General features: G+C 39.9%; 2 protein-coding genes across 2 annotated transcripts; both read left to right on the plus strand.

Annotated features, from left to right (window-relative positions):
* Positions 1–1,267: 1,267 nt before the first annotated feature.
* cgref1 (cell growth regulator with EF-hand domain 1) lies at positions 1,268–7,065 on the plus strand. Its single transcript, XM_022745093.1, has 7 exons — positions 1,268–1,372; positions 2,352–2,457; positions 2,872–2,946; positions 4,249–4,322; positions 4,730–4,854; positions 5,099–5,200; positions 5,672–7,065. Exons 1-7 carry the CDS (start codon positions 1,363–1,365, stop codon positions 5,963–5,965), a joined length of 786 nt encoding a protein of 261 aa, XP_022600814.1. The 5' UTR covers positions 1,268–1,362; the 3' UTR covers positions 5,966–7,065.
* A 703-nt stretch (positions 7,066–7,768) lies between these two features.
* efcab2 (EF-hand calcium binding domain 2) lies at positions 7,769–13,283 on the plus strand. The gene is made up of 7 exons (XM_022741556.1): positions 7,769–7,809; positions 8,032–8,110; positions 9,512–9,584; positions 9,925–10,001; positions 10,838–10,880; positions 11,046–11,112; positions 11,192–13,283. Exons 1-7 carry the CDS (start codon positions 7,785–7,787, stop codon positions 11,308–11,310), a joined length of 483 nt encoding a protein of 160 aa, XP_022597277.1. The 5' UTR covers positions 7,769–7,784; the 3' UTR covers positions 11,311–13,283.
* Positions 13,284–13,751: the final 468 nt, after the last annotated feature.

The following is a 13,751-nucleotide window of genomic DNA, read 5'->3' on the forward strand; positions in this document are numbered from 1 at the left end:
TTTTTTTTTAGTATGAGGATGAATACCAGTATCTCATGGTTACCGTCTAACCTTTTATTGCTCACTCAAATTTTCACAAAACACAACATCACTATGACTAGAAAATACATTTCACAAGACAGCAGTTTATGCAAGCAATATTTCAAAACACAAAATCACACCTCTCAAACTCTACACTGAAGAGTTTTTTGTTTGTTTTTTTAAATCAACACAACACGTTTCTCTGATTGTTTTGTCCCGTTCACAATCCTGAAATCAGCGTGAGCTAACATCGCTTTTAAGCTAGCACTGAAAAAGAAAACACACTCACCAGAGATCGTTATAAACACATTAGATCGCGCTCCTCCTGAATCCTCTGGTAACACAACAGTTCTCGGATCAAGGTAACTCCCTGCTGGATAACTTCAACATTGAACTTAAAAGACATAACTTTTGTCACTACCGCTCAGGACTCGCTGTCTTCTTCGTCTCTCCCCCTCCCTTCCCTTCTCCTGACTAAGACGCTCCACGCAGGTGCTTTGCGCCACCTTTTGGACTTTTAGTCAAACTGCAACATAAATCTACCGCTTCATTAAACTGTTTAATGACCAAACTACACAGTTCTTTTCAGGAAACTTTCAAGAACTTAAACAAACTTAAAATAATGCACCTGTAAAATAAAGCATTACTGAATAAAGATGTTTATGGTTCTTTCATTAATTGGATCTACAGCCATAGATCCACTATTTTTAACCAGATGAGTCAAGAAGACTTGAGAGTAAAACACTTGAGTAGAATCTGTAATTTAAGTCAGCAAAAATATTTCATTCACTGGTTGTGAGTCTTAAGAATATATGTTGAGCTTTTGGTGGCTCTTGAAAGATCATAGTAATGGCAGTACTATATAAGAACAGCAAGTTAAGACGGCTCCTGCCTCTCCCACCAGTGTGCCTGTGGGTCTAGCAATGTGCTGGTATGTAGCTTCCACTACTGAGACTGAAAATAAAACACCCCTGAGCTGTAAAGGCCTGGAGCAGATTACAAGACTCCTCCCGGTCTACCGAAATCTGACTTGTCTGTGTGGACGTGGCGTGGCGGAAAACCCGGAGAGAGGAGCACAAAGAGAGGCGTCGTGCGCAAACTCACTGACACGACAGAGGCTCTGTTCTTCCACGTGGACCCTGTCATTGACCAAAACACACGCCGGTCTCCGTGGCAGCCCGGCGGTGGAGGTGAGGGTGGGCGCGTGTGCCGTCGCCGTTGCGCAGTGCAGACCGGGAGGCTCGAGCAGCAGGGCGGTGCGGGACAGAGGTGCTCACCAGATATGAACCTGTAAAAGCAAACCTGCCCGAGTTAAAGCTTTTTACTGTCCGCACATCCACCATGCTGACAGGTAGGTTATGACTCTGAATACAGATGTAGAGTATCAGGCTGGATTTATCAGCTGCAGCTTAGCCTTTCTGAGCTGTGTGTGCATGTTGTTTCAGTCCACAGAAATATTTCATCTATATACATCGTAATAAACGCATAGTCAGCAGGCTAAAACCGGTTGCTCTTTCAGGCTAAAATTCGTCATTCTTGCATTTGTTTTTTGTTGTAATTGGAAGCAGGAAGACGAACGGTCTATCAGAAACGACCAGTGTTTATTCTATCTGTGTCCAGGCTGTAATAATGCTGCAGTGGGCTGGTGTCAGCTGTGGGTCAGGTGGGGCTGTGTGAGCCGTGGTGTTAGCATCGCTGCACGTAGCTGGTTTATTATTCAGTGCGTTTCAGTTGGGATAAAGTAGCGCCAGGCCAATCCAGAGCTGCAAAGCGGTTTAGTACACAAATAAAACATCTGCTTGACTAAACTGACTGGAGATACATGGACATATTCACTGAACAAGTTGGACAATGTGGATCCTGAGCTGCAGGTAGATGCAGATGGTTTTCATTGATTTCCCCATAATGGACCATGGGGTCCATCATCCGTGTAACTTGTAAAGGCTGCAGCACTGTTATATTTATCCAGTGACTGATTTTTATTTGTAGGCAGTAGGTGTAACATGTAGATTGACCATTTGAAACAGCTAACAGTACAAGTGACTACTGGGTTTGCAGATACACAGAAGCCATGTGTAAATTCCACTTCGTACACATCCTGCAACCAAACCATCAAACACTACTATGTCCCTAACGTTAACTATGTGGAAATTTAATTAACATTATTTTCCAACCATGAAATATCTTGTGCCAACAATTCTGCCATGTGTGCGCATTTTGCTGAATTCTCTGATACTTTATTCAGTTATTGAAGACTGTTTGCAGGTAGATTCATGACATTGGCCTGTACAGATGTGATATGAGGCCATAACATGGCTGTGTGCTTGTAGGTGTGTTCATGGAGTCTCACCTGGGCAAGTTTGTCCCAAGTGTCCTATACCTGCTCCTGCTCATACACCTGTGCTTGGCTGCCCCAGGTCTACCAGGGACAGAAAGGTAAACCCACGTCCCTACTCACCCGACTTCATTCTCTCTTCTCTGTGTTTTTTCACATAACACCAAACATTTTTATTCTTTCAAGTAAATGTTCTTAATTAATTTTTTGTCATAAGTGATACATTTTTATTGTCATAAGAAGTGAATTTCCACAATAAACATGTCACCAAGAGCTGCAATATCAGAATGGCCAAGATTTGTAACACTGGATATTTCAAACAGTCCTTTTTTTAATGGCAAACAAACATATGCTTTATGTACAGGGGATACAGATCTATTGCCAGCAAAAGAAACAAACTATCTTTCACCTCTGTTGTAGTTGCTTAGTGTGAAATGTACAAATTAAATTAAAGTAAAAGAAAGGAGGCTTCTTGACGTATGTTTTATTTCAGTTTTTATTTGTTTATCCCACAGAGAGGAGACAGTAGATATCCAGCCGCCATCCATAGCACTACCCAATCCCTTTGGCACTGGAGAGGAGGACCGCAGGTGAGTAATGCAGACCACATCTAAATTTGTCCAACCTGCAGTCTGTTTTAGTGGACTTAGCAGCTACTGTCTGGTCACTCTGTGGACTTTGCCTGCTGTGTTGTGCTAATGATGTGGCCTGCACCATATACTGATAAGATTACACGTGCAATAACTCTGCTTCATGTTGCAACTATAAAATATGTTTCCCTTCACATCTCTGTTACTGTACAGTGGAATGTGCTGATAATTTATTCAGGGAACAGAGTGAGAGAAGTAACCACTTTGTGGACATAGTTCCACAGTATGTTGTAGCCACAATTGATTTCCTGATAAGATTAATTGATGTGTACACTGCTCTTTCATATTGTTCAGTTGAGTCTGTTGAGTGTGTGACCAGACATATGTTTGTCAGCTGTGCAGAATTGCAGCTGATGTGATCTGTACCTCCATCAACAAACAATGCACATGGATTCATAGGAGCCCCGTGTGCAGTGAATGGATAGAAAGGGCATTTTTGAATAATGCATTTTGACTATGCTGCCATCAATTACCCATTGCTTCATCGATGGCTTGTGCATGGGATTAAACTATTGTAATATTTAGACAAATGATACCACAGGAGTCATCATCGGCATTTCCTTTATGTCTTGTCTGATATCTCTTATCTATAATGTCTTTACATGTCTTATACAGGCCATTTTGAATTGCCTCGTTGTTGAAAGGGGCTTTACAAATAAGCTTGCCTTCCATAGACACTGAAAACCCGATTTAGTCTTTAAGCAAAAAGTGTGTACACCCACGCAGGATGACCTGAAACAGCACTGCTACCCTTACAGAATAGCAGAGCGGCTCAAAGGCGCTGCGAGTATCATTGTTGCCCCAGGGGTGTCTTCTTGCCATCTGCCTTGTGTAAGATGTGATAGATAGAGTGTTTTTTGATGAAGTGGCAACTCCTCCTCCTATTGTCGAGTCATATGTTAGGACTTGCCCTAAAATAAAAGAAGTAGCCTAATATTCTGCCCTCTTGTGGCTATATATCATACAGCATCACTGCTGTATTTAAAGTACCACCCTGCCTGTTTACGAGTCGTCAAGAGTCAATATGCAAAAATACCAAAGGGAGATTTTAAACAATCCACTCAAGATATATTAATCCTAAATTTGTCTTTCTATTTTGCCTCTCACAGCTTTTGTCTGATTGTATCTGCAATATGACTCCGTTCTTGCAGAGTTAAACGAATCTGACTCCTCACTGTTCATTTTTGGCTCTTAATGTTTCACTGATGGACTGAAATGTCCTGTGTGCTTTGTGTACCACAGGTTGCTGCAGAGTTACATTCAATCCAGTCTGAAGGACAGCCAGGGAGGACCAGAAATCAGCACCTGGGAGCAAGGTAGATACTACATACTACTACTACTACTACTACTATACTACACCTACTGCTGTGACACCTGTACAAGATCTGACACAGGACTGTCCCTTTGATCATCGTTACCAAATACACAAACTCTAGTGTTACAGACAGCTGCTTACTGGAATATTTAAGAAAGTCTCAGGTTCTAATAAAGTAATTTTCTATGACTTTTGGCTGAATCTTTTTCAATCAGATGACCAGAGATTCTCCAAGGTTTTGTCTGTGATTCTGGTAGAACGCCTGTGTCCCATACAATCAGTTGTTAACATCAATGACATTGTGTTTGTGTGTAAAGAGTAGGGCATTTTGCTACTGTATCTCCTCCTCCGCAGTATAACAGACGTGTTTGGTTTTAAACATGCCACTCTTCTCCTGTGTTGTGTCAGAGGTATTCTTCCTGTTTCGTCTGTACGACTACGATCGCAGTGGGTTGTTGGATGGCTTGGAGATGATGAAGCTACTTTCAGACTATAGCTCCCATCATACACCTGGAGCACAGGCCAATGAGTTGGTGAGGAGGAGTGGATGTAGGGGCGTGTGTGTGTGCGTGTGTGTGTATGTGTGTGTGTGTATATGTGTGCGTGTGTGTGTGTGCGCTGTGTGTTTGAACTTCCATTGTATTTATGCCTAGTGTTACATATCTAACCTATCGATCTAACTCTGTGTGTGTGTGTGTGTGTGTGTCTGTGTGTGTGTGTGTGTGTGGGTGTGTGTGTGTGTGTGTGTGTGTGTGTGTGTGTGTTTCCTGAGTTCAGGTGGTGTCCATGGTAGATTTCTTACTCCAGACTCAGGATCTAAACCAGGACGGCCTATTGGCCCCATCAGAGCTGCTCTCTCCTTCACTACCTCACAAACAGGTACCATGTGCATGTAAACACTCTTAACTCTTTCTTACCTAGTATGAAGGTTACCTTTAAGCTAAATTATATGGTACTCTGTTCAAGCAGAATGATTGTATAGTTATGGAATTTTTTTAAAATGAAAAATATAGATGTATTTAGTCAAATATATGATATAAAAATAGAGTTAGTAAGTGGACCTTGAGATTGAGATTGTTTTGTCAATTTCTGTATTTTGTTTTTGTTATTAAACACAAGTTTGTTATAATACCAAAAATCAGCGGTCAAATTGAAAATTTCCTTTTAATTTTGACATTTTCCATAAAATGGTTAGTTTGTTTGCTTTACTGCCAATTAATATGTAGACATAAGTAATGTTACGTTTTTGTTGTGCATTTAAGTTTGGTTTACTGAGCTGAATCTAGTTTTAGTCACAGCTTAATTTGTTGTCGACTGCACTAATGTTACATCACACTTTCCATCTCAAAGGACTCCAGCAACAGCAATGCACCTCACCAGGAGCAGGAGGTGGCAGTGGAGGAGAAGCTGTCAAACCCCAGTACTGACGAGGAGAAGGCAAGAGCAGCGGAGCAGAGAGAGGAGGTTCATGAAAAGATTCAGCCTCAAGAGGAAGAGCAACGTCAACATGAAGTAAAGACAGAAGAAAAGGAACTTGTAAAGCAAGTAGATGAACATAATGGACAACATCTCCCAGAAGCCCAAGCTGCAGATCAGAGGCATCACCAGGGAGTCCCTGTACATCAGGGGCAACCAGAGATATGAATGCACAAACACACATACACACACCAGAGATTATTCTGGTCTGTTGGCTCTGGTCTGTTGAAGACTGATTACAGAGTTAAAAGTACCACTCTTCACTCTTCATTTTCATCCCCATGAACGGAGGTGAATTCTGAGATTTTACAGTCCATTTCACTGGACTGTAAAACATGTAAATGGTTGATGAAAAGATGTATGTTTTAAAACTATTCATGTCACTGTATTGGAATACTCTTTCTACAGCCAGTACCTATTGGTTTCTTTAGGAATACAAAGACATCTCAAGCTGTATATGGGACAAAAGTTCGGAATTCAAAATGCAATATTATCCATATTAGTAAAATGGGAGCCATCATTGATAGCGAGTAGTACTTTTGAATACTTTTTCTTCTCCCAGCAGTTGAAGCAGTTGATCATTTGATTTTAAATAATTTGACAATTATAAGATGTGCTTACTTTTTCCTGCTTTAATTGTATTTAATTACCCCTTTCTCTCATACCTGAAATTTTTTGCATATTTTTAATGTATTGTTTTTCTATATAGAGACTGTTGTTTAATGTACACACTGATTGGCCTTATTGTGTCTGACCCATTCTAGACTTAGGATTTGCACTAGAGGTGCATCTGGACTGTTATTTATTTAAAGTGGTCTCATTTACAGGCAGCTCATGTGTGCTGTGAAATTAAATTTAGTTTTCCTTGACAATTTGCTTAAACTTAGGTTATTCAAAGAAAAAACACATCTTATTCTACAGTATTGGCCAAGCCTTAATTTCTTTTGATGCACTTGTGTACAATTCAGTAAGTAAAATATTTTGATGAGGACTTCAGTGTGCCTGAATGAACTTACAGGACAGTACTGCACTCCTATTGAGTACTTACAGTAATGAGTCTTATCTACTGCCACCAGTCTTAAGGCTATAGGCCCATAAATTCTCAGCTTTACAATTAAGGACAGGAAGACCCCATTGAATTACCATTAGATGTGATGTAACATTAAATTCAAACCTGGAACGTGTTTACAGTATGAAAGGGTTTACTATTTGTTGTAATTTTTTGTTTACCCTTTTAACCATTTATGAATTTATACAGCTGGAGATAATAAAGCAAACATTGATTTATCCCTCTCTCTTTCATTGTTTATTCAGTTTACGTAAAGTGAAGTTCAAAAGACAGAAACACAACACATAGCTACAACCGTGAACACTATTATACTGTAAATAAATAAAGCTGAGTGAACAAGAGCATGAATTAAACCTGTATATTGACATGTACTGACTATTGACTGTATATTGTTTTTCTTGATATACAGTCCTGTGCAAACTAACTGTATATTAGATTCTTATCCATCATACAATACCGTCAGGTAGGAGTCTGATCAGTCCCAAATTAATTCTGTAACAGGACAACAAGCCCAAACACAGACAAAGTCTTAAAGAACTAACTTCAGAGACAAGAGGGGGTCTTGCTACAGATGGTCAGGCCCCCCATAGAGTCCTGATCTCCACACGGAATCAGTCTGGGATTGTTTATTTATAATTAATTCATGAATACTGTTAATAAGAGAAAAACACACTGTGTGTTTTTGTTTCCTATTAAGTAAACTAAAATATTTGGAGCAAACCGTACATCACAGTGAAACAAGGTATAGTGTGTATTTTAAAGGACAAAGATTGACAACGTGCTACGATGTTTTAAAAATGTACCTGGCTTTGTAAGACATATGTTCGGGTATTAGTAAAATCGGTTACTCTCCTTGTTTCCAACTAACTGCTCCTCAAATATGGCCAGTCGGTTGCCACGCAACGGAATAACGCAGACATGGCGGAGAGCAAGCAGAGTGCAGGTTAGTCTGTCTTATGTTATATACCCTCTGTGTATTAATTTAAATTCTTATCTTCAGACATCACGAAAGGGCAGTTTCAGTGTTTCTAGTCCCCTTCAAATTACGGTTCAGTATTTGAAGGTTTTGCTTGAACGTTATGACAGTGGACTTACTGCTTCAGTAACACGCTAGCGGTCGACTGACTTTTGGCTCTGTACGTGTTTTCTCCTTTTCGTCTGTCAGAGACCACAGATGTCCAGAAGAAGATCAGAGCAGCCTTTGAAGCGTTTGACTATGAGCTTAACAACACAGTGAATGTCCGGTAAGCTCCCACAGCAGCCTGCATGGGGAGGTGGTGATTGTTTACATCCCTCTCCTCCAGTGGTGGAAGAAGCAGGGCTGCATTACAACCAGGGCAAAGTAGGCAACTGTCCCTGGGGCCCCAGGCCTCCAGGAGCCCCAAAAGCAAGAGTTACTAATTTGGACCAACATAAATTGATTAATTTCACTTGTTATAATTTTGCACCTGTTGAAGCACAGTATCAACTCCTCAAATATCAAAATCTACCCTAACTGTTTTAGTTTTTTATTGAGCTCATATGTTGTAAAGCAGGGGTCCCCAAACTACGGCCCGCGGGCCACATCCGGCCCGCCAAAGCAATTGGAGTCACCCACTTAACGATCCCAGACAATCCCTCTAAACATCAACCAATTTTTATTAAATTGCATTTTCCTATCATAACATCATAACATATCCGTACTTAAAGGTTGGCATTCTAATTAAATTGACCATAGTTATGAGCTATGTGGCACCTCAGCATATGAGAGATGACCCATGGCGGCCCGCCGGCGCCCCCCCCCCGGCACAGGCATTGCGCCCAGCAAGCAGAGCTAGCCGCTCGGCGGCCCGCCGGCTCCCCCCCCCCCCCCCAGCACAGCCATTGCGCCCAGCAAGCAGAGCTAGCCGCTCGGCGGCCCGCCGGCTCCCCCCCCCCCCGGCATTACCATCAGTTTGTGTTGTTATTTTCTATAAAATAAATAGTATCTGTGGTACTTCTAATAAACACATGTGAAGACTTTTTATTACTTTTTTGCAAATCAACAGGTGGTGCCAAAGCCAAACGAAGGGCAGCTACAACAAATTATCATTGTAATCTCCACAATAATACTGGTTGTCATCCTGGCCCATATCATTTCCTGTTATAGACTAACCTCGGCCCCCCATCTCAGAAAGGAAAGTTGATGTGGCCCCCACTGAAAAAAGTTTGGGGACTGCTGTTGTAAAGTCTTGTTTTATCGAAGTGCCTCTTTTCTTTCTTTCTTATCTCACACCTCCAGGGACACTGTGTTTGCAAGTATGTAGTTTATGAGGAAAGCTACACCCATCCTTTCCTGTAGATTTTCTTTAATACTTCCCTAATCTTTTGGTTGGGTGGAAAGTAAACTGAAATGCCTCTGGTTTACCACTGGAGATAATGAAGCCCTTTGAATGAGAGAAGCAAGTAGCTCATATTGGCAGTGACTGTAGTAGAGTAAAGTTAGTGGTTTGACACAAGGTTGAACAGTGGCCAGTTGGCTGGAAGGGCTGGATAAACCAGAAAGTGCGATCAGTGTTGTCACATTTGTCATCTGCAGTCTTTACATATTTTTAAAGAATGTGAGCTAACATGATGTAGTGACTTTAACTGAAGGTGTTCATTTTCTGTCATGTTTTTGTTTTTAGAGAGATTGGCACCATCATCTATTCCCTGGGTTGCTTCCCCTCTCAGAAAGACCTACATGACTTTATAGCTAAGGTCAGAACTGTATTCTTTTTTGTTTCAGTGATGTTTTGGAGGAAAACAACCAGTCAAATAAATCATCTGAGGCTTTCCTCAAATGTATCTACTAAACCTGCTAACAAAATATAATTAATTATGAGCTTCCTGATATTCTAATGTCACTGACACATTAAAATGCCATCCCATTTTAAAATATATTGCATTTATTGTTAATTTGCTCTAGTGCAAATGAAGAGTTATGATCAGCATGATGTATGCTTGAAAGATGCAGATACAGATCCAGATACAGAGAATATTATAAGCAACCATCCTTGTTCAAGAACACAAATCCAGAAGCCTCATCCTGTTCAACCAGGTGGAAGAGGACCACACAGAATGTATCCATTTGGACAAGTTCCTCCCAGCCATGACCAAAGTGCTGCTGGAGCACAAGTAAGGCAGCTCTGTTATCTCTAGTGTGTACTCTTGACTAATGCCAGTCATGCTGTTTTGTGTATGTAGCTAATAAACAAAAATGCTGAATTTTGAGGGTGAGAAGGCCATGTTATGATGCAAGCAGGTGCTGGTGTTACAGCAAACAATTATACAATGTGTTTTTCTACTAGATGTTACTCAGGGAACAAATTAAGTTTTCAGATTGTTTTTATATTTGGTAAATATAATGAGGTAGTCACTGCAGTACTTCAAAAAATAAATGTGTGGTGTAGAGGTATACATAGGCTACCAAAGTGCTTTGTTTTTTCATCATTAATCTTTCAGGTGTTGTTTTTTCACCAATCACAACACACCAGACATCTTTAAATAATTTAAGCCACTTTCTTTTAAACTCGTGCTTGTAACTATGCTTTCCTGTGCTAGGGCTTCTCAGTTGATTCAGATGTACAGTGTATAATCCCTTATATATTATACATAATGGTTTTGCCCTGATGTTGCCCACCTCTGGTAATATATAAACTTCAGCTAAAAACCTGTGAAGATGTTAGAATCCCTTTCCCTCTTTCTATTTCCCTAGGATCAAGTGTCACTTTTTACAGTTGTGAAGACTGCAAGTGCAGTAACTTACTTAGACACAACCAGGGCTATTGGAAAAAGGTAGTCTAGACTTGAAAATCACTAACAAAGAATATGGAAATTCCACCATACAGCTGCTGCAAAACACGTTTTTAAGTTTCATTATAAAGCACCCACTACCCTCAGGCATTATTCCCACACCACAGGAGAAAGACACAAATAACAATGGTCTGTGTGTGTATATGTGTGTGTGTTAGGTTTCCTCCCATTCCTGAGGACACTCTGCTTCAGGCCTTTGAGGTGAGACCAGCAGCCGTTTCTTGTGTATTCTCCGGTTTTGTTGTAGTCTATGAGGAATAGGAGCAGGAGTAAGAGCTTCTGAGAACATCACACTGTCAGCAGAGTGAATCTAACATCACAGTGTTTGTGATATTTGTCAACGCAACACTCACACTGTGTTTCCAGGTTCTGGACAAAGAAAAGAAAGGATACCTGGAGCCCGAGGAGCTGACAAAGTACATGACACAGGAAGGTGAAGCAGAGTCTTTATGACGTACGAGCTGTTTTAATCATGGTTGTGCTATGTTTGATGATGTCTGTCTTGAAACCAGGTGAGTCCTTCACTCAGGAGGAGATGGATGAGATGCTGACAGCACTCGCTGACCGTGAGAAGAACTGCATCTATTACAAAGACATAATCAGCCAGCTGACCATTGACCCTGACAAGTAGACAGTGTCACAGTGCATGTGTGTCAGCGTAATTGTTGACACATATTACAAAAAAAGTTTGTGTGTGTTTGGTGTTTGTGTTCATGCTATAATTAATAAATGTGAGTTAATCAATCCTTGCTTTGTATTTTCAGACTTGTCTTTGAATTAAGATCAAATACTTTTTCATTGAATTGGCACATTTAGGAGAATGTATCAACGGCCCACATCTTTTAGAAGTCCATTATTTTGGTACAAAATACAGTAGTTTTATGTTGCCCCACATTTACGTATTTTACCCAACCTCTTTCCACATTTTCAAGCCTGACAAAGATGTGCCGACATGTTCTCCAGAATCATATTAAATTTGAAACTACATGTACAGTATAAATGAAACAGAGGAATGCAGTTCCCAGTTTTTAATGTAAATTAAGTCAGAAATCAGGATCATCCACACAACTGTGATGATTTCTAGCTGATGCAAAAAACATTGTTGTAATCTTGCACCTGAACTGAATGAATAAGAAATGTAATTCTGATTGTTTTTGTGCAGGCATTTACTCTTTCAACTTTCTCACTTGAAAATGTTTTTGTAAATTTAATACAAAAGCTCAAGATCTTGAGATAATCCACAGGTACTGAAATGTGCTTGTGTATTTGAGAAAATTAAGAAAATTCATGTTTAAGAAAGAGAGCTTGCTGCTTGCTGTCCAAACCCCAGAACTGGGGCTCAGCTGGGGCATAGTGTTGGGCCTTAAAATAGGGCAGGCTCTGCAGCAGTAGACTAACAGTATACAGAATTTCATAGGCTTGTTTTATATGGAAAATATAAACATTTTTAAACCGTGTAATCTAGATATGAGTAGATCATGACTCATGTGAGTGGCTGTAGATTACATTTATGATCCCTTTCTGATGTCACGTCTTATTACGTATTAATCCCTTAAATTAAGTTTAATCAAGTGCAGAGTACCTCTGTGCAAGTGAAGCTAGGCTCCTCAGTGGGTTTATTTCCCATAAAATCTATAGGAATTATTTGAGGTAGTCAGGGATTGTGATACTCAGCACTCCGGCATATATTGCACAGAATACATGCAGTAGTATTAGTCCAAACACTCCTCAAGCTGCAGGGTACAAGCCCATCGATATGAAATCTTAAAGTTGAAAGGAATCTGATGGCCGACAGACACAGATTATAATGGAAATTCTCTGTAATAAAATAACTCTATAGAGAATATTTCTCATTCACTGATTACATCTGGGCACAGTGGTGGAGTCAGTATGTGCAGCCAATGGACAAATAATTAGTAACACAATGAAGACAGGGAACGTAACCCACATGAAGTGACATCTAATTAAAAATGAAGTTAAAGGTGTTAAATGTTGAGAGCGGGCAGAAAGGAAACAACCTGATGAGTTATGATGTTGTGACAAAGAAGCCATGATGTGACAGTCCTGCAGTACTCATCACAAACATCTAGAAGAACAGTGAAGTTCAGTTGATTGCAACTGACTAAAGCAAGAAAAAACTCTGGTGCTTACGTGTCCAGAGTGTCAGATTAAAAAATACAGCTTGTAGCCATGATGGGTACAAACTTTATCAATATATGACCCCAAGTATAAAAAATAAACAAAGCAATGATTGCTTTATCAGCATAGCATTTTATCTCAGGTGATTCTGCACTGAATAGATAACATGCATGAAACGGTTAAAGACAGCTTTGGAACATGGGTGACATGACTTCATCTAGAGCTTAGATAAGTATATGATATGGTAGCAAACACAAGCTGTTCTCTACATGAGCATGAATGCATGCTAAAGGTTTCATTTCACAGTAAAAAAAAAAAAGAAAGACCTCTTCCTCTCAGCTTCCAATCACTGTGAGACAAAGACATCAGAAAATAAAAGATAACCATACAATAATAGAAAACGTCTGTATTAAACATTCCCTTTTCACTAAACACCAAAAGTCAAAACAGAATAAGGCTCATTTACCTTCAGCATAATCAAACAATAGCGTCTAACCAGTACAGTCTTGATACCCCAGAGAAAAGATTCCTTTACCTTTAGATTCTTCTTTTCTCTTACCCTCATACATGTTGCACTGTAACACGAATAAATGTGTTCCTCGCTGAAACTGGGCTTTAACAAGCACATTTTAAAAAACAAAGAAATTATTTTGTGTAAGCAAGAAAAAAATACTCATACTTGCATATTGAGGTGTATTTGTGAAACATACTTCAATCTAAATGGAGAAAATAGCTGAAGTGGGGTCTGTGATGGAATGTCTGACTTGTACAAAATGAGAAAAATAACAGAGTTTGCATCATTCCCATTTAGATCCAGTTACTTCTGTAAATATAGTTTCAAAGTGATTCCTATCCTGAAGAATGCAATAGGAGTTTGATGATGATGATAATGGTCATTTAGAGACAGGGCCCAACCTTAACTTATAGATTATC

This window comes from Seriola dumerili, unplaced genomic scaffold (genome assembly GCF_002260705.1).
Source record: "Seriola dumerili isolate Sdu_G_001 unplaced genomic scaffold, Sdu_1.0 BDQW01000003.1, whole genome shotgun sequence".
Classification (NCBI taxonomy): Eukaryota; Metazoa; Chordata; class Actinopteri; order Carangiformes; family Carangidae; genus Seriola; species Seriola dumerili.